Source organism: Trachypithecus francoisi, unplaced genomic scaffold (genome assembly GCF_009764315.1).
Source record: "Trachypithecus francoisi isolate TF-2019V2 unplaced genomic scaffold, Tfra_2.0 Lachesis_group1, whole genome shotgun sequence".
Classification (NCBI taxonomy): Eukaryota; Metazoa; Chordata; class Mammalia; order Primates; family Cercopithecidae; genus Trachypithecus; species Trachypithecus francoisi.
The window spans coordinates 171,095,706-171,116,085 of NW_022681454.1; the positions used below are offsets into that span (position 1 = coordinate 171,095,706).

At 39.6% G+C, this 20,380-nt stretch overlaps 1 protein-coding gene across 2 annotated transcripts; it reads right to left on the minus strand.

The window, feature by feature from the left end:
* Positions 1-6,660: 6,660 nt before the first annotated feature.
* On the minus strand, positions 6,661-18,756 carry AGA (aspartylglucosaminidase). 2 transcript variants are annotated; one of them, XM_033215749.1, is made up of 9 exons: positions 18,502-18,756; positions 16,499-16,652; positions 15,803-15,915; positions 14,590-14,702; positions 13,260-13,374; positions 12,144-12,197; positions 10,238-10,337; positions 9,094-9,227; positions 6,661-7,692 (listed from the first exon to the last, which is right to left on the minus strand). In XM_033215749.1, exons 1-9 carry the CDS (start codon positions 18,626-18,628, stop codon positions 7,592-7,594), a joined length of 1,011 nt encoding a protein of 336 aa, XP_033071640.1. In that variant the 5' UTR covers positions 18,629-18,756; the 3' UTR covers positions 6,661-7,591. The 2 variants fall into 2 exon arrangements, with proteins under 2 accessions (XP_033071640.1, XP_033071639.1); XM_033215748.1 differs by having other exon boundaries at positions 10,238-10,345; positions 12,122-12,197.
* Positions 18,757-20,380: the final 1,624 nt, after the last annotated feature.

The following is a 20,380-nucleotide window of genomic DNA, read 5'->3' on the forward strand; positions in this document are numbered from 1 at the left end:
ACTATCAGATATGTAATTAATTCAGAAAGGCTAGTTCAGAAGGCTAAACTTTTCTACCACTGCTTAGTATCTCAGTAAACAACCCTGCTCAAATTTCATTTTAGGATTGGTTCCTCTGAGAATATCTAGGATCCTCTAGGGTGTTGGAGGGAGAGGCATTCTCAATCAATTTTGGATGATAACATATGTATTTCTGCTTGTCCTTCAAGCAGAAATATTCATATTCATAGACTTCCTTCCCTTCCATTTTGTAAGTCTGCCATAGAATTTCAACTTGACTTGGGTAACTTGGCTTCAAAATGTTCCACTGACTAGGGGATTATTTGGTTGGCAATGGACTGTTAATCCAATTAAATAATAGCAGCTGGTAGTTCCTTTCCAATGCGGCTAGATGAGACACCTGGGTGAGGTATGTCTACTTAATTATTTACAAAATGAGCTCAATCCAGAGAAAGGAGTGGGTGTTATCATGGTTTTTGCATCTTATTTTAACTGATAACTTATCTTCAAGTCATCTTTTAATGTGAACATATCAAAGAATTCAAGCAAATGTTACAAAATATATGTTTTAAAAGTATTTCCCTAGGCCAGGCGTGGTGGCTTACGCCTGTAATCCTAGCACTTTGGGAAGTCAAGGTGGGCAGATCACCTGAGGTCAGGAGTTTGAGAGCAGCCTGGCCAACATGGTGAAACCCTTTCTCTACTAAAAATACAAAATTAGCCAGACGTGTTGGCGCTCACCTGTAATCACAGCTACTTGGAGGCTGAGGCAGGAGAATCGCTTGAACCTGGGAGGCGGAGGATGCAGTGAGCCTAGATTGTGCCATTGCACTCCAGCCTGGGCAAAAAGAGCAAAACTCCATCTCAAAAGAGAAAAAAAAAGTCAAAAAAATTACTCTATACGTAATAGTCTATATTAAATGGGCTTAAGTTCTATAGCTGCCGTTCCAAATATGGATTGATCCTTTGTGACTCAGAATATCAGAATTATGAATTCAATTAATTTATTCACCATATCTATAATTCTGCATGCAAATTAAATGTTAGGAAACCCAGTAAGTTAGTAAGAACATAGAGTGTTGAACACAACGTATTTTGTTTAAGAATATAGAAACTTGGGGTTATAATTTATGTATGACCTACGTTTTTGCAGAATTCTATGACTATACAGGAGATTACCTGAGTATTGTATCCGACTTAGAATTTGAGAACCTTATGTTTTACTGCTGTTGCTGAAGAAAAGAAATGAAAACAGCAGACTCTTGAAGGATAGAATTAACGTGGTGTGTGCACCCTCGGAAGGGTAGCACCTGTTATGCCCAGACCGTTTATTCCCCAAAGAAGACCACCAGAGTCCAGAGTCAAAGCCAAGCGGCAAGGATCTTTACTGCAAGTTCGAACTTGGTCCCTCCGTTCCACAACATACAAGAGGGCCCCGAACGGTGCGTGCGCTCGCTTTTTATAGCCCGTTGTAGATGGGACTTGTAAGGTTAGAGGAACAAGGGAATTCTTTAGGTTACAGCATTACAATTGGTTAACATATTAAGTTATACATTTAGCGGTGATCTATTGGTTCCCGTGCTTTCAGTAAAACTACAAACAGCTGTGTCGTTATCAGGGATTTTTCCAGGTGGTGTTTGTACTGGGCTCAGGAAGTTGAGAGATATATGTTGTTTGTACTGGGCCCAGGACTGAGGAATGTCCCTGATTTCTTTCACACCCTTGGTAGGATAAGCATGATCATAGGCAGAGAGAAATGATATGTTCTTGACACTAACTAGTCATGTCGCCTCCTGAGTTATGCGTCACTTTGAAGTCTCAGCTTACCTATAAAATACAAGCGTTAGATTTCTGTAGTTGATCTCAAAGGTGTATTCTAGTCTAGTTCTATGATCCTATAAACCATTTACAGTTTCACATTTATGGTTAGCTTTAATGAGCCTTGATATATTAGGAAAATAATATGTAGGTATGATTTTTAAAAAAAATCTCGTAGAGAAAGGCTTATGGAATTATCAGTGATCTTCTTATACCTCCACCTCCACTCCCCGTAAGAAATCACTATTGCCTTCTCCTGGTGATAACCTCCATATTCTAAAAGGGAAGTGATACTTACACCTCTTTTTTTGATTGAGTGTAGATGATGAGGATTTTCCTTACACTGCCCATTGCAGTTAAATCACTGTAGAGAGAGATCCTTGCTTGATTTCCTATAAACATTCACACCTTTGTTTCTTGTTTCATTTCCTACTGACAGTGTCTCCTGATTTTCTATTTCGAAAGATGAGAATATTCATCATTTTAAACGTAGCCTGTTTACATTTGAATTACGTTAGTTACTATCTGATTATTTTCTTCAAAGGAAAGAAGTTAACATTCAGATGTTTTGGATGGTATTCCCGAATAGAATAACGGTTCTTTGAAAACTTTATCACAACTAATTCAATGTTCATTATATGAACTATTTGTAAAACAATCTCAGAAGGTTGCCCTTGGCTTTTGTCAAGTGATTCTTTAGTTTGAACTTGCAAAACTGCAGTCTTTGCTCTTATCTTCAATTTACCTGCAAGTCTACAACTTCTTTTAAATCTCAAATACATATTGCAAGGGAAAGCAAATAATAACAAAATAAGGCTCTTTTACTAAGCACTGTTGACAGTATCAAGAATTGTGAAGGGTCAGAGGTTTCTCTCTACTTGCCAGCTAACAAGTTAGCTTGCCACAGCTTCATGAAAACAGGCAGAAAACATGAGACATGTGGGTCAGAGACGAAGGACATTATTAGTCACAGCACAGTAAGCAACATGACTTTGATGTTCTGATCCCTACTAGGGTCCGGACAGTGGGGGTACAGAGGGGCAGGTTCAGGTGGATACTGCAAACAGTAAGTTTGCGTGCATCACAGCTGAGGGACCTCATGCTTAGGAAACCCCAGCCTTTTATAAGGGTTGCAAGCAAATCTGCCTAACCTTTGTCTCAAAGGGAGACATTATTTTTATTGTACTAGACAGCAAACAAACATGCCCCTTGCCCAGGAGGGAAACGCTCTCTCAATCTTCCAACCTTTTTTTTTTTTTTTTTGCTATAGAAACATTCTTGAAAAGATAGTCCTGAACAAAAGCCAGCACCATGCATGCCTGAAGGAATTTGCAGCTACTATGTATAAAATTACTTAAACCAAGGATGCTATTACCTTCCTCATTGGCTTTTCGTAGAATTAAATGATAATACATCAAAGTGCTTACTATTGTTAGGTGTTCAATCAATGCTGGCTACTCTTATACAACAGCACATAGTCAGATGAAAGAACTTTAATACTTGAGTTTCCTGCCTCCATCATAAAAATAATATATGCTTCCTGTTTTCCTTTTAAATAGACTTTATTTTTTAGAGTAGTTTTAAGTTCACAGCAAAATTGGGAGGAAGGTACAAAGATTTCCCTGATATTCCCTGCCCTCACACATACACAGTCTTTCTTCCACACTATCCACATTCCCCAGCAGAGTGGTACATGTTACAGCTGGTACACCTGACATTGACACATCATTATTGCCCAGAGTCCATAGTTCACGTCAAGGTTCACTCGGTGTTGTATATTCTACGGGTTTGGAGAAATGGATAAAATGACATCCACCATTTGCAGTATTAACAGAGAAGAATTTAACTGCCCTAAAAGTAGTCTGTGCTTTGCTGATTCATTCCTCCCTCCCCACAACCGCTGGCAGCCTCTAATCTTTATACTGTCTTCATAGTTTTTCCCCGTCTGGTGTCATACAGTTGGAGTCTTACGGTATGGACGCTTCTTTTTTAAAAACATGCAAATATTATTAAGATAAAGTCACCCACAACCTTCCTACAAAGTAGTACCTTTAACTTTTTGATTAATTTCCTAATAATATCTTTCTAGGTATTTATTTTTTAAAAAATTCCTTTTGTCCTTTAGAAAGTTTCATTTGTCACTAGTTTAATAACCTCCACATAAACTCTTTAAACTACTTAAGCGTGTTTAAGCTTTTTTTTTTTTTTTGAGATGGTCTCACTTTGTCATCCAGGCTGGAGCGCAGTGGCGCGGTCTCGGCTCACTGCAGCCTCAACCTCCCAGGCTCAAGCAATCTCACCACCTCAGCCTCTGCAGTTAGCTGAAACTACAGGCATGAGCCACCACATCCAGCTAATTTTGTGTATTTTTTGTAGAGACCGTTCCTACAAAATTACGTTATTGCCCAGGCTGGTCTCGAACCTCTGGGCTCACGTGATTCTCCTGCCTCGGCCTCCCAAAGTGCTGGGATTATAAGCATGAGCCACTGCGCCTGGCCTAACCACTCTTTATGTATCAGTCAGGATAGGGTAGTTTATACTGTGTCACAATAAAAAGGCTTATTTCTTGTTCACACTACATGTGCATCCTGCACTGTCATGGTGTTCTCATTACGGTCCCTCAAGCACAACCATCATCATGTTGTTAGGTTTGAAAAAAAATGCTCAGAACTCATGCCCAACACATCCCATGGCTGGACCAGATCATGAGAGGCCAAAAAGAACAATCCTACCATGTGCCAGGTAGGCAGAGCTGGAAATGTTTGGTGAATAGGATTCGTGACAACCAGTTTACACTGTGGTTAGCAGAAATAAGAATCGACCTATCATTAGTCTTTTCTGCCCAGTTAAATAAGTGAAATAATTTTTTTAAGTTCCACGGATTAATCAAAGCAAATAAAGAGCATGAAACTACCAAAATCTTTATTTTATACCGTGGTTAACATTTTCCTCTTTGCCTATTGTGCTAAAAATACGAAGCACTTGAGTGAAGTTTATCCGAATCCTCTGGAGTATTAATCAAGAAATTTTAATATTGCTAATATCAAAATCACTTTCTTTTTCTAAGTGGGGCTGTTAAATTGAGCTAAGTGGATGCTCAAACTTATGCCCACTACATTCCTAGGCTATTCTATAGTAGTAATGTTATGAGATGAAAGGTGTAAGCAGAAAGCAGGAGAGAATAGAATCAGGTGGCAAGTACTTACACCTCTTTCCATATATATACTTACTATATATGTACATACACACACATATACATACATACTCTTTGTATATATCTACATATATCTATAGATGTTGTCACTGAAATTTTTATCCATTTAGAGAGAAATAGAATAGAAAAACTCAAATAAAAATCTAAGTGACAATATGTTCGTTCTCAGAATCACATAGAAAAGTTGCTTAATCCATATATGTGCTTAGGACAATCTAGTTTCACCTTAGCAGTAGGCAAGTGAGAACATTTTTTTGTAAGGTCAAAGGAAAAAAACAAAAACAACTTGCCAGAATGGGGAAAATTCTGCAACTAGATCCCTTACCTTATGCTATGTAATAGCCATCAATACAACCAGGACAGATGTGAGGCAAACCACTAACTACTGTCTGCATAAAAAGTTAAATTATGGTCAGGTGCGGTGGCTCACGCCCATCATCCCAGCACTTTGGGAGGCTGAGGCAGGCAGATCACGAGGTCAGGAGTTTGAGACCAGCCTGACCAACATGGTGAAACCCCATCTCTACTAAAAATACAAAAATTAGCTGGGCGTGGTGGCATGTGCTTGTAATCTCAGCTACTCAGGAGGCTGAGGCAGGAAAATGGCGTGAACACCTGAGGTGGAGCTTGCAGTGAGCCGAGATTGCGCCACTGCACTCCAGCCTGGGCCACAGAGCGAGACTCTGCCTCAAAAAAAAAAAAAAAAAAGGTAAATCATGATCACATTTTCCAAGGCTCCCTTCCCAAGTTACTTTCTTGCATTTCCCAATTTAGTGAACCACTTCCAAATTCAATGTATTTCTAATTGACTTACAATTCTCTTTGCCAACTGTGTTAATATTTCACCAGTTTCCTACATGTATTTTCCACAACCCCAGTGAACCCTGATATTGTAACACCATGAAAGAAAGATGTTCCCTCTGTATATACCATCACTAGGGACACACAATTATTTTCAAAAGAAAGAAGACACATCTGTATTATTTAAATAACATTACAGTCAAAACTCGAACTTTAAAAATGTATTTCCCAAGTAGTTCCATTACTTACAATATAGGGAAATTATTTCTCTGAGGAAGAATGTGAGTTAAAAAGAAAACATCTTTTAGAAACATATGTGGATTGCTTTTGTCAGCTAAACTCGTAATTTGCTAGGAAGTGACAGGCCATGAATACTTCATTCTCCTTTTCCTGGTGATTTTGTAAATGACTGCCTTATTTATTAATGGAAAGCAAATATGCAAAACGAAAGTATCATCTTAAAGTAACCGCAAGTTTAAATCTGGTTTTTTTCTTTTTCCAAGGCCCAGCACCAGGTTTAAGCAGGTTAGCATACCTCAGGTAACCCTGAACAGTAAGATTCCCTCTCTCAGAGTGTGAAGCTGTAGGGCTGCCATTAGCAGTTGCTAATTCTAGGTTTCAAGTCCTCATTTATGAAGAATCTGATTTAGTGGCACAGAGGGCATTTTTAAAGAGGCTCCTCAGAGAATTCTGATACATAGCAAGGTGTACCAGAACAAGTGATCTACACTGTTCTTAAAACGATAGCTTTCTCCCCTAAATTATAAAGAACATTAAACATTAAGATGAGCATAGAAAAAACAGCTAAAATTCTAAAGTTTGAAGACAATATTGTACATGTCCATTTATTAATGAATGCTGATTAAAAAGATGATTTTGAAGGAAAATGCTGCTGAGAAAGGCCGCACACAACTTCTGTAGAGTTGCCGTACAGACAGTTAGTCAGAAGTTAGGAAAACAAACCAAGCTAAACAACATACTTCTTGACTTACTTCTAATTGCAATACCCACCTCTGCATAAGGGATTAGTAAAATTACAGTACAGATCAAGTTCCCCAAATCATTTTTAAAAGAAACGATCAATACTAAATATTAGCAGGTAAAACATCATATTTTTGTGGCTTTTGAACTTTCACACAGAGAGCTCCAAAAGAGGAAAAAAGCAAAGAAAATCAACACAATTCCTCATCAGAAGATTGCCCATATTTTCTAGTATGTACAAAACAAAGAGTATCTCATGTTCTTAATATCATCTTTCTTCCTCAAGTTTTTAGGGAATATTAAGTAAAACCAATAATCAGTGATTAAGAGATGCATCACTGTGACATACTGAAATTCAATCAGGACTCATCATGCTGAGACTCTGCTGTTTTTTTCTTTGGGTCTGAAAAACTTGTATACTCTAATTATTTTAAGCATCCAAATATGATGATTCCTTTTGGGTTTAATATATCACTGTGGAAATACATCTCAAAGTAGCAATTTTTTACAACACTGACCAGAAATCCAAATGTCACTTAAAACTTAAATATATACAAAACACAGCCATATACATATCCATCTTCAGAAAATATAAAAAAGGTTAAAAAATAGATAAAATTTCAGATACAGAAAGTGCCACATCAACAGAAATTTATTTTTGTGTTTATTTTACAAAAAGACTTTAGAACACGAGGAACAATAGATGGTGATAGTGAGCAGCCTTTTCAGCCTTTGTTTCTTTCTTCTTTAAATACAGATGTTGACAGAAAAGATGGATTAGATGCAATCCACTTTTTCCTCAGTTGGCTGATTTTTTTCAGAATTATAAACCATGAAACTAAACTGAGTAAATGTTGAAAGTTTATTACAAGCAGCACCTGGGGCCAAAAATGAAAGATGTTTGGTTAACTATAGGATGTACATACTTATAACCAATACAGATATTGCTTATTTGACTAGACACTGGCTACTGTATACCTTATGTCTAAGTCACAGTAAGTACACTAGTGTCATCCTCCTCAGAACTAAGCAGTGAACAGTCCGTGAAACGAACGAGGTAGCTGGTAAAATATCTTTGAACTTCAGAAAACTGGCTGATTTTTGTTGTTGCTGTGGATCTACACACATGCCGTCATTGCTACTATTATTTAACTGTTCTTACATGTTTTTCTTAGGAAAAATTATTCAGGCACATCCCCCACATTTTATTTCTCTAGCCACTAGAACATTCTCATCATTCATTCATAACTCCATACCCCACCATTGCTCTCTATTCTTCTGCTCTCACAGGAAGAGTCAAGAGTAATTTGTCATGATGCTTTGTCTAATCAAGTTCATCTTCTCATGCTCAAACACCTGGGGGAGGGTCCTCTTCAGTCATTAAATAGAAGAATCTAGTCGACTGTAAATTCATCCGCAATTATATAATTATCATTTTTTTCATTCTGTTAAATCCAACTTTGAGTTTTCTAATAAGGTTTATTTCTTAAGAGGGAATCAATAAAACCGCCTTATTTGATACATAAAGCTTTTCCCCTTCATAATTTTTATTGACTTTTGTGTCTTACTGCTTAAAAAAGAATAAAGCATTCTTCAAACAAGTTTTTCAAATAGAGAACTGTGGGAAGTAAAAGATCAAAGAACAATAATAAGCAGTCCAACCTAATAAGTCATATTGATCAGTAAGCTGTGTATCTTCCCCATCTGACAATTCACTAATGAGAATCAGCAGTGGCTGATCTTAAAATGCTTTGAAACTGTGATAGGCTCATACGGAAAGTAAATGAAGCGAAAGACAAGCCTCAAACAGTGCAAAAATAATTCTGCTAACCTCTTTGGTTTACTAATTAGTAATACATTTTGCTCTTTGGAGCCCCGAGAAGATCTAAATGGCTGAGGCATTTAAATAATGAATAGAAAAGAAATAGGGAAGATAATTTATCCTTGTCTATTTTTAATTAGTATAAACATTTGACTAGATTAGCCTATGTCAACACGTACTGGAGCCGAAGCTAAACTTCATTTAAGACACATGTGAAAGATAAGAACTACTAGTCAGAGACTGGGTCATAGCTACCAGCAGTCAATCAAAAGAGGCTTTTAGGTATATTTTTAATGCTGTGGGTCTTGACAGATCATCAATTAACATTTACTCAATGCCCACTTAAGGAATCTCTTTTTCTGTTGAATATAGTGTATTGTACACAACAATATTTAAAAGTGTATGTTTGATAAATATTTGGAAGTTCACACAAATACAAAATCCAAACACAACTTACCATAACTTCCAGTCACATTGGCACATATAACAGCCCCAAAGAATTCTGGAAAATACTTCTGGATTCTTGAAATCACTTTTTGGCAAGCTATGGTTGGATCTTCTCCTCCTCTCATGTATTCTACAGCTTGGTAGCTGATTGAAACAGAGGTGAAACTTCAGTGTCACAGAATAAATACTAACTCCAAATTGGGTTAAAGTTAGGAATTAAAACCACCAAAATTGCCATGAGACAGAATACACATAAATGAACAGGAGTCGGTTACTCCTAGTAAAGCATCCACAAAGCAAGTCAACTTTGATACAGTGTCTATCTTTTCAACGAATCCACCCATGAATTTCAGATATGGAATACTGTTTTTGACTTTGGCTCAATAACTGTCAGTAGTAATGGCCAGAAGTCAAAAAGAATACAGATTTTCAATGAGAAGAACAGCTACAATCGAAGGGGAAAGTAATGTGCATGGGCACAACGTCTAGCCAGGGTGGTGAGCTGTGCACGATGACTGCGCTTCCTACTTTTACCATCAACTATCACAGCCCTGTTACTCGGTAGCTTCACATCAATTATCTAAATAGATCATAAGTGTTCTCATCTGGGAAGCGGGGTGAGAAATACTACTTTATTTCACAGGACTATGATTACTTAACTTGAATGATTGTCTTTATCAAAATGCTGGGCAACAAGCTTGTATGCAGTTTCAAAGCAGCTCTTACACAGAAATTCAGGTTACACAACACAAACATTATGTTTTCTTTTTTTTTTTTCCCTTGAGACAGAGTCTTACTCTTGTTGCCCAGGCTGGAGTGCAGTGGCATGATCTTGGTTCACTGCAACCTCCGTCTCCCAGGTTCAAGTGATTCTCCTACCTCAGCCTCCTGAGTAGCTGGGACTATAGACCTGTACCACCATGCCCAGCTAAATTTTTTGTATTTTTAGTAGAAACAGTCAGGAGTTCGAGACCATGCTGGCCAGGCTGGTCTCGAACTCCTGAACTCAGGTGATCCACCTGCCTCAATCTCCCAAAGTGCTGGGATTACAGGTGTGAGCCACTTCACCCAGCCACAAAAATTATTTTCTATCTTAAAAGAAAAAAAGTATCTTCTCCAAAGGTCTCTAAAATTCACACACTAAGAAGTGATACCTTGGTAGGAAGCGCATCAATATATCACCATTCCCAGTGGCTGCGGCTGCCCCTGCAGTATCGTCAGCATAGGCTCCAGCTCCAGGCACTGGTGAGTCTCCTACACGGCTTTGAGAGAGTATTAACAATTTAGGGGAGGAAATCGAGTGTAAAACACAGTAAGTCATAAGCTGTTCCAAAGAAGGGATATTTCCACTTAGCCTCTGATACCGTTTTAAGTAAATTCTTCATCAGAACAAAGAACAGGTTTTCAGTAGTTTTTGAACTAAGGTTTTCACAAACCTACATTAATTATATAAGAATTTGTTACCAGATGTGGAGTGTAAAACAGCTGAACTCATAGAAACAGCGACTAAAATGGTGGTTACTGGAGGCTGGGGGAGGTGGACCTGGCAAGATGTGGGTCAAGGACACACAATGCCAGTTAGGCAGGAGGGAAGGTTCCAGAGGCCTACTGCGGATCATGCTGACTAAGGTTAATAACAATAGAGTGCACATCTGAAAACTGCTAAGCAGATTTTTTTTTTTTTTTTGAGATGGAGTCTTGCTTTGTCATCCAGCAGGAGTACAATGGCATGATCTTGGCTCACTGCAACCTCTGCCTCCTGGGTTCAAGCGATTCTCCCTGCCTCAGTCTCCTGAGTAGTTGGGACTACAGCCACGAACCACCAAACTCGGCTAATTTTTTTTTCTTTCTTTTTTTTTTTTTTTTTTTTTACTAGAGATGGGGTTTCACCACGTTGGCCAGGCTGGTCTTGAACTCCTGACCTCAGGTGATCCACCTGCTTTGGCCTCCCAAAGAGCTGGGATTACAGGCATGAGCCAACCCACCCGGCTGAAAACTGCTAAGTAGATTTTAAGTGTTCTCGCCATAATAAAATTGGTATGTGAGATAAGAAGTTAAATAGCTTGATTTAGCCATTCTACAACATACACATACATCAAAGTATCATGTTGTACACCACAAATACAGATAATTTTCATTGTCATTAAAATTAATTAATTTTTTAAAAGAACTTGTTATCAGTCAGGCATATACCAGGATGGTATAAATTTACAGTGACTATTCTATTATTACCATCCTTTATCATCTAATTTCCAGATTATTGCAACATGTTCAAAATTGGTTTCCCTTATCTACAATCTATTTCTGCTTCCTATGTAATGTGCCAAACTTCTACCAGATTTTTTTCTTGTAACAAATTTTTAATGCTTTTCTTTCTCAAAATTAAATCCAGAATGCCTTAAACTGACTTAAGACACCTTAAATCTGGCTCCAGTCTTCTCTTACAGTCTTATCTTCCAATACCACTTCCCCTACCCCAAAAAACACACACACACACCACCACACCCCTTCTTCCCTAGTCAGTGGGAGCCCTGAACACACACACACACCCCCAAACACCCACACCAGTGGGAGCCCTGAGCATGCACGCACACACAGGCACACATACACACACACACACACATTCTTTCCAAGCCAGTAGGGAGTTCTGAACACATACACACACATGCACCTTCTTTCCAAGTCAGTGGGAGTTCTGAATACACACACACATACACACATACACACACACAACCTTCCTAGCCAGCAGGAGTGCTGAACTCAACTACCATGAGTCAGGGCTCATCTCTAAGCATCACTTTACTGGTGTTCCTAACTACCCCAGCTTAAAGCGATCACCTCTGCCACCCCTAAACCCTACAGCACCGGCTGTGACTCCCTGTCCTGTGGCACTCAGCAGACAGTACTGCATTTTCTTTCACACTCATTCATCGTAGCTGTGAGACTAGGGCTGTGCTTTGCAACCCCTATAGCACCTGGCATATATTGCTCTGCATTCAATGTATATTTGACAGCTCTGTTCTTTTGGAAACACTAACCCATGTATTTTGAATTTTATACCATTTGTAGATGTACCAGCAGCAATACGTCCTGTCTTATGGATTACAACCATGCCTAGAAGTTAAAAAAAAAAAAAAAAACCACTGTAGGTGTATAAAGTTTACCTCAAATACAACCAAATAATTGAGCAGGCAGTAATAACTGCTGTGGTTTGAATGTTTGTGTTTCCCCAAATTCATATCAACATCCTATTTCACAAGGTGATGGTATCAAGAGGTGAGGCCTTTGGGAGCTGATTAGGCCATGAGGACAGAATCCCCATGAATGGAATTCATGCCCTTATAAATGAGGCCCCAGAGAGCTTCCTCACCCCTTCTACCATGTGAGGACACAGCAAGAAGATGCCATCCATGAGCCAGGAAACAAGCTGTCTCCAAACTCGGAACCTGCCAGCGCCTTGATCTTGAACTTCCCAGCCTCCATAACTGTGAGAAATAAATTTCTGTTGTTTAGAAGCCACCCAGTCTGGGTATTTTGTTAATTGCCATGGTAACAGGCAATTAACATTATTCATTATTATTAACAGATGGATGGGGCCTTTAAGAGGTGATTAAGGCTAAAAGGGCTTAATGCCATTATTGCAGGGAGTGAGCTCCTGATATAAAGGATGAGTTCTACCCAATTTCCTGTCTCATTCTCTTGACTGCCACCTTGGGATGGCCCTTGCCAGATGCCAGCACCTGTTCTTGAACTTCTCAGGCTCCAGAACTGTGAGCCAAATCAACTTTTGTTTATAAATTACCCAGTCTGTGGTAGTCTGTTACAGCAGCAAAAAACAAACTAAGACAAAGACTAATGTAAATTTTTAATATTATAACTTGGAAAAAGTTATTTAAGGTCACTAAAATACAGCAACATAACACTACCAAAAAATGAAATATCAAATAAAGATTTAAAAATCCATAAGTGAATAGTCGTTGGGTTTTAGGTGTCTTGTATACATAATTTACCAAATTTTATACAGTTGCTAAGACAAGATTAAGCTATCTATAGAGAGGCACACTTAACTGACAGTTAAAACAATCAAAATCAACTTCTGGTAGAAGAATAGGGAAGAGCTACAGGAAGATAATTAACTAAACTTTATCCATAAAAACTGCACAAAAGGCAAATTACCAATAGTGTCATGACCACGATTATCTTCTGTTTCTTTATGGATAGGAATATCCTGCTTTAAGATACCAAGTGGTTTGTAGGGTCCGCAGTATTTTGAGGGGTCTGGTATAACATTCTGTAAACAAGATTTAAGTTTTACTTCTTATAAAGGGTATTTTTAGAAACTGCCAAGAAATTATGTACAATCACTAAACACTAGCAACAAATCAAGAAAAGACGTGGTAACTTAAAGATAAGAATTAAAAGCTAAGAAATCATTAAGTCTCATATAAAAACAAGTAAGGTAAATAATTGTACTGAATATCCATTCTAGTCTAAGAATTAAATAATATAGGTGAGGTATCTATTGCATGACACAGGTCCCTAATTTGTCTCTTTATACGCCTAAAATTCTCAACACAGTAGTAGATATAAAGTGTTTTAAAATTAGACATTAATCCTTAAACAAATTAGATACACACTGGACCTCTAAATTTCAGAAATTTGTTTCTTGGCAAAGAATTCTGAGATTTAAAAGCTTTTATTGTTTTTTCAAAGCTAGGTTTATGTGAATATATTCTAAGTTGTGCTTTAAGATATCTTCATAAATCTAAAAGGCTCGAGAATATAACGCAAACTCATACATTTAGGTTGTGTATGTAGACTGATATTAAAACAAGAAACCTATTCCTATTCCTCATGTCTTACACATCAGTGCACTAAGTGCCTCCCCTAACTTCGTTTTATGATTAGCCTCTTTCAAGTGCTAACCCAAGGGACTTCTGACTTGATGGCTACTCAAAAGTAATTAGGACTTAGGGAAGAAATAGATGAGAGACTAAGATATCCCACAGAAGGACTCTGTAGGCAAAGGCAAACTGATTTATGCTAAAAGTCCCATTAAAGACAAATCATTCCACTGGTAACATACTAGACATGTCATATTATATGTTCTCAAGTCAAGAACAAGATATTGGATATACTGCACACAGATAAAATCTAAGAAATATTTTAGACTCCTAGTTTCCAAACTGATTTTTTAGACTTAGTTACAAGGAAATACAAGCAGCAGCCCTGATTGAGGCAGCCACCTCCACATGACAGAAACTTCAGTTTGAAAACTGTCGCGAGAGACCAGTAGCTCTCCATGCTGGATATGCATCCGATGCAGCTAGAGGTGTTTCAGGAATATCCATACCTACAGAGTCAACTAAACTAAAACCACTGGTTCTAATGTACAGCCAGGATGCTAACCAGCACCCTAGAAAACAGGCAGGCAACAGTGAGCAGAAAGGATGTCATTTAATATCTTCAATTAACTTATTTTTTTAAATTAAATACGTGTGCATACCCTCCAATAATTTGGCTGGCAATTCCGAGCAAGCCAATCTGAATGAAGAGCTTGAGAAGCACTGGTAGATAAATCTTCATTGACAAACCCCATACTTTCGGCAAATTTGGTGGCTGGCGAGTGGAAAAAAGGAAAGTGTAAATTATTCGAGTATTGTCTTTTCAACAAAAATATATGTACTAGAGGCATTCTGGGTCAGCAGCATCTTAAGAGAGCTACATAAAGACTTTCGAAGGAGTATTCATACATGAACGGTTTTAAGAGACTCAATTTTTACACCTTCGATTTCCTTATGTCCTTCCTAAAACTGATCTACTTAAAGCCGTTGGGGTATGCATTACAAGAGTTCTCATTCTGGCTGGGTGCAGCCGCTCATGCCTGTCATCTTAGCACTTTGGGAAGTGGAGGCAGGTGGATCACCAAGTCAAGAGATTGAGACCATCCTGGCCAACATGGTGAAACCCCGTCTCTACCAAAAATACAAAAATTAGCTGGGCATGGTGGTGCGTGCTTGTAATCCCAGCTACTTGGGAGGCTGAGTTAGGAGAATCACTTGAACCCAGGAAGGGGAGGTTTCAGGGAGCCGAGACCGTGCCATTGCACTCTAGCCTCGGTGACAAGAGCGAAACTCCATCTCAAAAAAAAAAACAAAAAAAAAAAAAACAAAGGAGTTCTCTTCCCACCTCACCTCCTCCACAATTTTCCTCCTTCCACTTCACAAAAGAAAAGTCACACTTCTCACCAATACTGAGTCTCAGAATTGCACTGAAACTAGACTGCAATGCCTGCATATAAAAAAAAACTTTGAGACACCAAAGGAACAACTGAATTCCAACGAATGGGTAGCAGATCCTTTTACTTGTCAGGTAGTTTCTAATTCTGTAGATGCTACAAAATTGAGGGAAGACTACTGGAGTTGTTAGATAATAGATCATAAACAATAAATTTTGAGTACAGGTTACTGTATGGTTTTTGGTCTGTAACTTGGAAGGTGTTCAAATAACAGACACCGCCATAGCAAAACTTCCATTCCCTTCTTCTTAGAGATGAAGAAGTAAAGAGATTTAGAAGTTACTTATCCAGTTAAATAGATGTTAAGTAAAACAGCTGGGATTTGAACTTAGGTCTGCTTTTATCCATGATTTTGTACTATTTTTCAGTGAAAACTATAGTCAAAAGACTAGAAAAATTTTCAGTGTAGTTAAAACAATACCTGACTCTCCTACTAAAAGTGTGTGTGTTGTATGTTCCAGTACTTTCCGTGCCACACCAATAGCATTTTTAATTCGTCTAAGATCTCCTACTGCTCCTACATCCATAGTAGTGCTGCAAGAAAATAGAATGCAGTTAAGAATTAAGTTTTCAGAGGTTCATACATTAAAAACATTGCTTTTCTCCAATCAACAGTGTTTTGCAGTTAAACTCCACCATCTTAACACAGAAGTGACAGCACATCCATGAAGTTCATATAGATTCCCACAATCGGACAAAATTAGGGAAAAAATAGAAAATCAAGTTGCCATATAGCACAACAGCACTAAAATTCTCAGTTTCGCCAAGCTAATTTTAAATATGGCTTTTGAAAGGGGCCTGAAGGCTTCAGGTCAGGCAAACCACAGGATTTGTGGACAGCAGATAAACGATTGTTTATAAGGTCAGAGACATAGTTTTTTAGCTTTGCATTCTCCCGGTTCTAAGGAGACTACCTATCTGTCCATGCGATATTTCTATTACTCTGATTTTTTTTTTTTTTTAGTTGAGAGGGAAACTGTGTTTAGAAAGGTCAGGTATAATAAGCTAGGGGTTTTGACCTGTGACAAAACTCATGCATTCTTTCATCTTGCTCTCAGAAGACCACAACTCTAAATGTAACTCAGCATAATAAACAGGACCTGAACGGTGTTCTTACCCCTCCATGATCATGGCATCTAATGTGGTTTCTCCAAGTTCATCAGGACTTCCTCCAAAGCCTACAGAGCCGTCACACTGCTCTGTCTCACACATGGCACAGCCGCTCTCCACCGCATCCAGGGCAGAGCCTCCAGATGCTAATGCCCTCCACGCTGTTAATCAAATCCCAATAATGCTTGTTGATATTTATATATATATTTTAAAGCCAAATGCAACAAACCAACTCCAATTTAACAACTTTTTCGCATTTACTGAGTTAAACTGACTTTTTAACACATTAGTTTATCAAGTGCTACAAAGGAGTCAGAGAGATAAGAGGCAAAATTATTGAACTAGTTATCAGAAGAACTCAAAAACTGGCTATTGGTGCAAAGTGAAGTTTTTGTTTTTTTCCACTTCCTAATATCTATTTCTTCTGTGTGTAAGAAACAAAATCAGTATCCCCTCCTTTATTTTAAAAGGTACCATCGAAACTACTAAAAGGCAATTAAATAAAAAATCCACTAAACCACAGCCTTCTTCACACATTTCTTCTGCATCATTAAAATATGCATAATTAATATGTGTCTTGAGGTAACACCTATCCCAGCAAGTCTTAATTAATACTTAACAGCAAACAATTACAACGTGGACTTCATATGGATTAGTTCATTGCGTCTTCCTAACAGCTTCTGTGGTAGGTACTGTACCATCACGACCCTCATTTTAAAGAAAAGGAAACAGAGCCAGAGGCCAGGCAGTTAGTTTAAGGTCACACAGTTGGTAAGTAGCAGAGCCAGGATCCCATACGTGTGGGGGTGCAGGGAAGGGTCTTCGATGGACAATTTCTTTCCTGGTAACAACAGAATTCCTTGAAGGGCAGGTGCTCTTGTTGGTAGGCACTTTAAGCATCATGACAGCACCTACAGGCTTGAAAGTGTAATAACGCAAGTTCCCTCTTCCAATACAGGCAGCTTACACAGAACTGTCCCCCGCCCAGGCTGCTGCACTTTCTTCTCGTCTCATTATCGCTGGGAATATGTTTCTCACAGCCTGTTTCTTCATTTTCTCCGAATCGTATGCACTGCCTATAATTCAGAAATTTAGCTCCACCAAATTCTGGAGTCAATTCTGCCCCAGAAAGTTAATGTTAGCAACCTCAGATGGAGGAGGAGGGGTCTGAAAAATGACTCTTCTGGTCATTAAGCAAATGAAAGAAACAAGCATAGTACAGAGGAAAATGCCAGGATAATGGTACGTAAGGGCTATTAACAAGACGCAGAAGACAGGAACCTAACTCATTCCGGGCACAAGCACGAGGGCAGTTAGATCAGACAACTCTTCCTGGAAGAGGTGATACCTTAGCTTAGCGGTTCTCAACCCTGTCTGCAAATCGAAATCACCAAGGGAGCTTTTTTTTAAAAAAACACAGTTGCCCTGGTTCCAGCAGTCAGATCACAATCACAGGAGGTGGGCGCCGCCAGGATGATTTCTGAGAAGCTCCGCAGATAGTGTTAACGTACAGCAAAGGTTGGAACCTCGAATTCTAGGTGGCAAGTAAAGCATGACAACACGTGGCAAAAAAAGTAAATGGGAAAAGAGTTCGCTATGGCTGGTAAACTATTAGTCGTCTACAAAATTGCGAAGAATTGAGGGATTAGAAATGAGAGGAGGAGACGCAGACAGTTTGCGAAAAGACTGTCAGGCAAAAAAGCGTACGTGGTACTTGAGTAAAGCATAGGCCATAACTATGGTCAGCAGCAGGGTGGAAAAATTACTGCGCTGCAGGAAAGGAGGACCTAAAATGCAGCAGTTGTAGGTAGGGAGGATGCAGTAAAGGCCACTTGGAAGAGACTGAGCCGCGCTGGAGACTCAGGAAGAGCTAGAGGGCGGGACCGCGAGGCCCGGCCCAGCCCGGCGCTCGTCAGTCCTCCTGGCCCGGTGACTGCAGCGAGGCGGGCTGATCCTCCCCACCCGCAAGCTCTCGCGGCGCAGCCACCCACCCAGGCCGCCAACCCGCACCTGCTTCGGTTGCATTCTTAAAAGGCCAAGTGTTGAGGACCAGGGGGAGAGGGCTGGAGCAGCGCACTAGGGCCTGGCAGAGCAGAAGCGGCACGAGAAGCAGAGGCGATTTCGACTTCCGCGCCATAGCTGAGCGCCGAGGGGACTAGCGCGAGAAAAGTCCCGGCAGCCAGCGATCGCGGAACAATTAATCCCAGGTGCCCCGCCCGCCTGGCGGCCACGCCCGCTCTCTCGGGGGTGCCCCGAGGCCTCCCTCAACTCTCGCGTGACCTGGCGTCTTTGGGCCTGCGGGAGCAGGAGAGTGGTGTCACGCGGTGCTGAGCTAGCTGTTCCCTGCGCTGAGGTGCTTGTTCTTACGTGCTGTGCAGATTTTTAAAATAGCCAAACAAGTTGCTGCTTTTCCTGTTGTTAGATTTAGCTTGATATTGGGAAATTAATACAAAATTATTCAACTCTGGGTTGCAGGGCCCTAGGAACTTTAGCTGATTGCTGTGTACTATGGATTTGGTTCTTTTACTGTCTTTTTAATTTAAAGTTGAAGTTGAAAAGTTTGTCAAACTCAGTATATTCTTGGGGATCCCAGGCCTCGGAACTCTGCAGTAGTTATTGAGTGGAGGCGAAGCGTGTTTGCTTACAACCGGATTCATTTTAGATTTTTTTCCATTCATAGCGTCCGTCATTTTCGCACCACAACTTTTTGTAGCACTTCCTCATTATAAATCCCAGAGCTGGAAGAAAAACAAACGGCCTATGTACCCTCTACCTAGCACACTGAAGTGCACGTTCCTGCACCTCCAGGACAAGAAGGCTACCTCCATTCCTTTTTAAATGTATTTTTACCTTTCTGCCTGGCAACTATTAAGTGCTAAATAAATGAATAAAAGGAGGAATGGGGACTTTACGTGGGTGGTGGGGGCTCTCAGTTTTGTTGCTGGGCAGACGTGCGAACATGAACTAATAATCCCTTTGGGCGTCTGGAATGCCTGCCCATGTTGCCAAGGCAAGACACATAATCAGGTAATGTTTTAAAGGGTCTATAAATCTATACAAACTTTAAACATATAAACTAGGCCGGGCGCGATGGCTCACGCCTGTAATCCCAGCACTTTGGGATGCCGAGGCGGGTGGATCACGAGGTCAGGAGTTCGAGACGAGCCTGGCCAACGCAGTGAAACCCCATCTCTACTAAAAATACAAGAATTAGCCGGGCGTGCGGGTTCATGCCTGTAGTCCCAGCTACTTGGTAGGCTGAGGCAGAATTGCTTGAACCCAAGAGGTGGAGGTTGTGGTGAACTGAGCTCGAGCCACTTCACTCCAGCCTGGGCAACAGAGTGAGACTCTGTCTCAAAAATAAATAAATAAATAAATGTAAAAATATGAACTAGGTAGGAGTTGTGAGACAAAGCCTTCAAGGCTCTTCTTGATTACTAGGAAATTAAATACATAATTTAAAGAACATAAGATAGCCCAGGAGTATAACTATCCCGTTGGGAAGTGTTATTTAAAAGGTACAATAAAGAGAAATTTTATAAGTTCCTTTCATGGGGTTTGGAAGAGGAACAAGTCATCTGTGCTGGAGTAATCAGCATAACCCAATGGCAGGTGAAACTGGAAACTTGGGTGAAACAGGGTAAGAGAGCAAGAAAAACATACATTGTCCTCTGAGTAAATTTTCCTTAGCTCCTGGGCTGTTTTTATGCAGCCTTAACGAAGTAGGACACGCCTTTAGCAAAAATTGTAAAATACAATACATGGAAAATTGGTCTTAGTACCCCCCTGATCTCTCTAGCCTCTTCCTGTTTTTTAAGGTATTTGTGTTTCTTCTGGTGGAAAGAGCATGATCTGTTACCTCCTACTATGTCTGTTTTTCCAAAATTAT

Excerpts from the sequence above, each read along its gene's own strand:
- AGA (XM_033215748.1), bottom strand. The coding sequence starts at position 18,628 with ATGGCGCGGAAGTCGAAATCGCCTCTGCTTCTCGTGCCGCTTCTGCTC. Across the intron at positions 16,653-18,501 it reads TAAGAATGCAACCGAAGCAG|CGTGGAGGGCATTAGCATCT; the intron begins GTGCGGGTTGGC and ends TTTGATTAACAG. Across the intron at positions 14,703-15,802 it reads ACTTTTAGTAGGAGAGTCAG|CCACCAAATTTGCCGAAAGT; the intron begins GTATTGTTTTAA and ends TCCACTCGCCAG.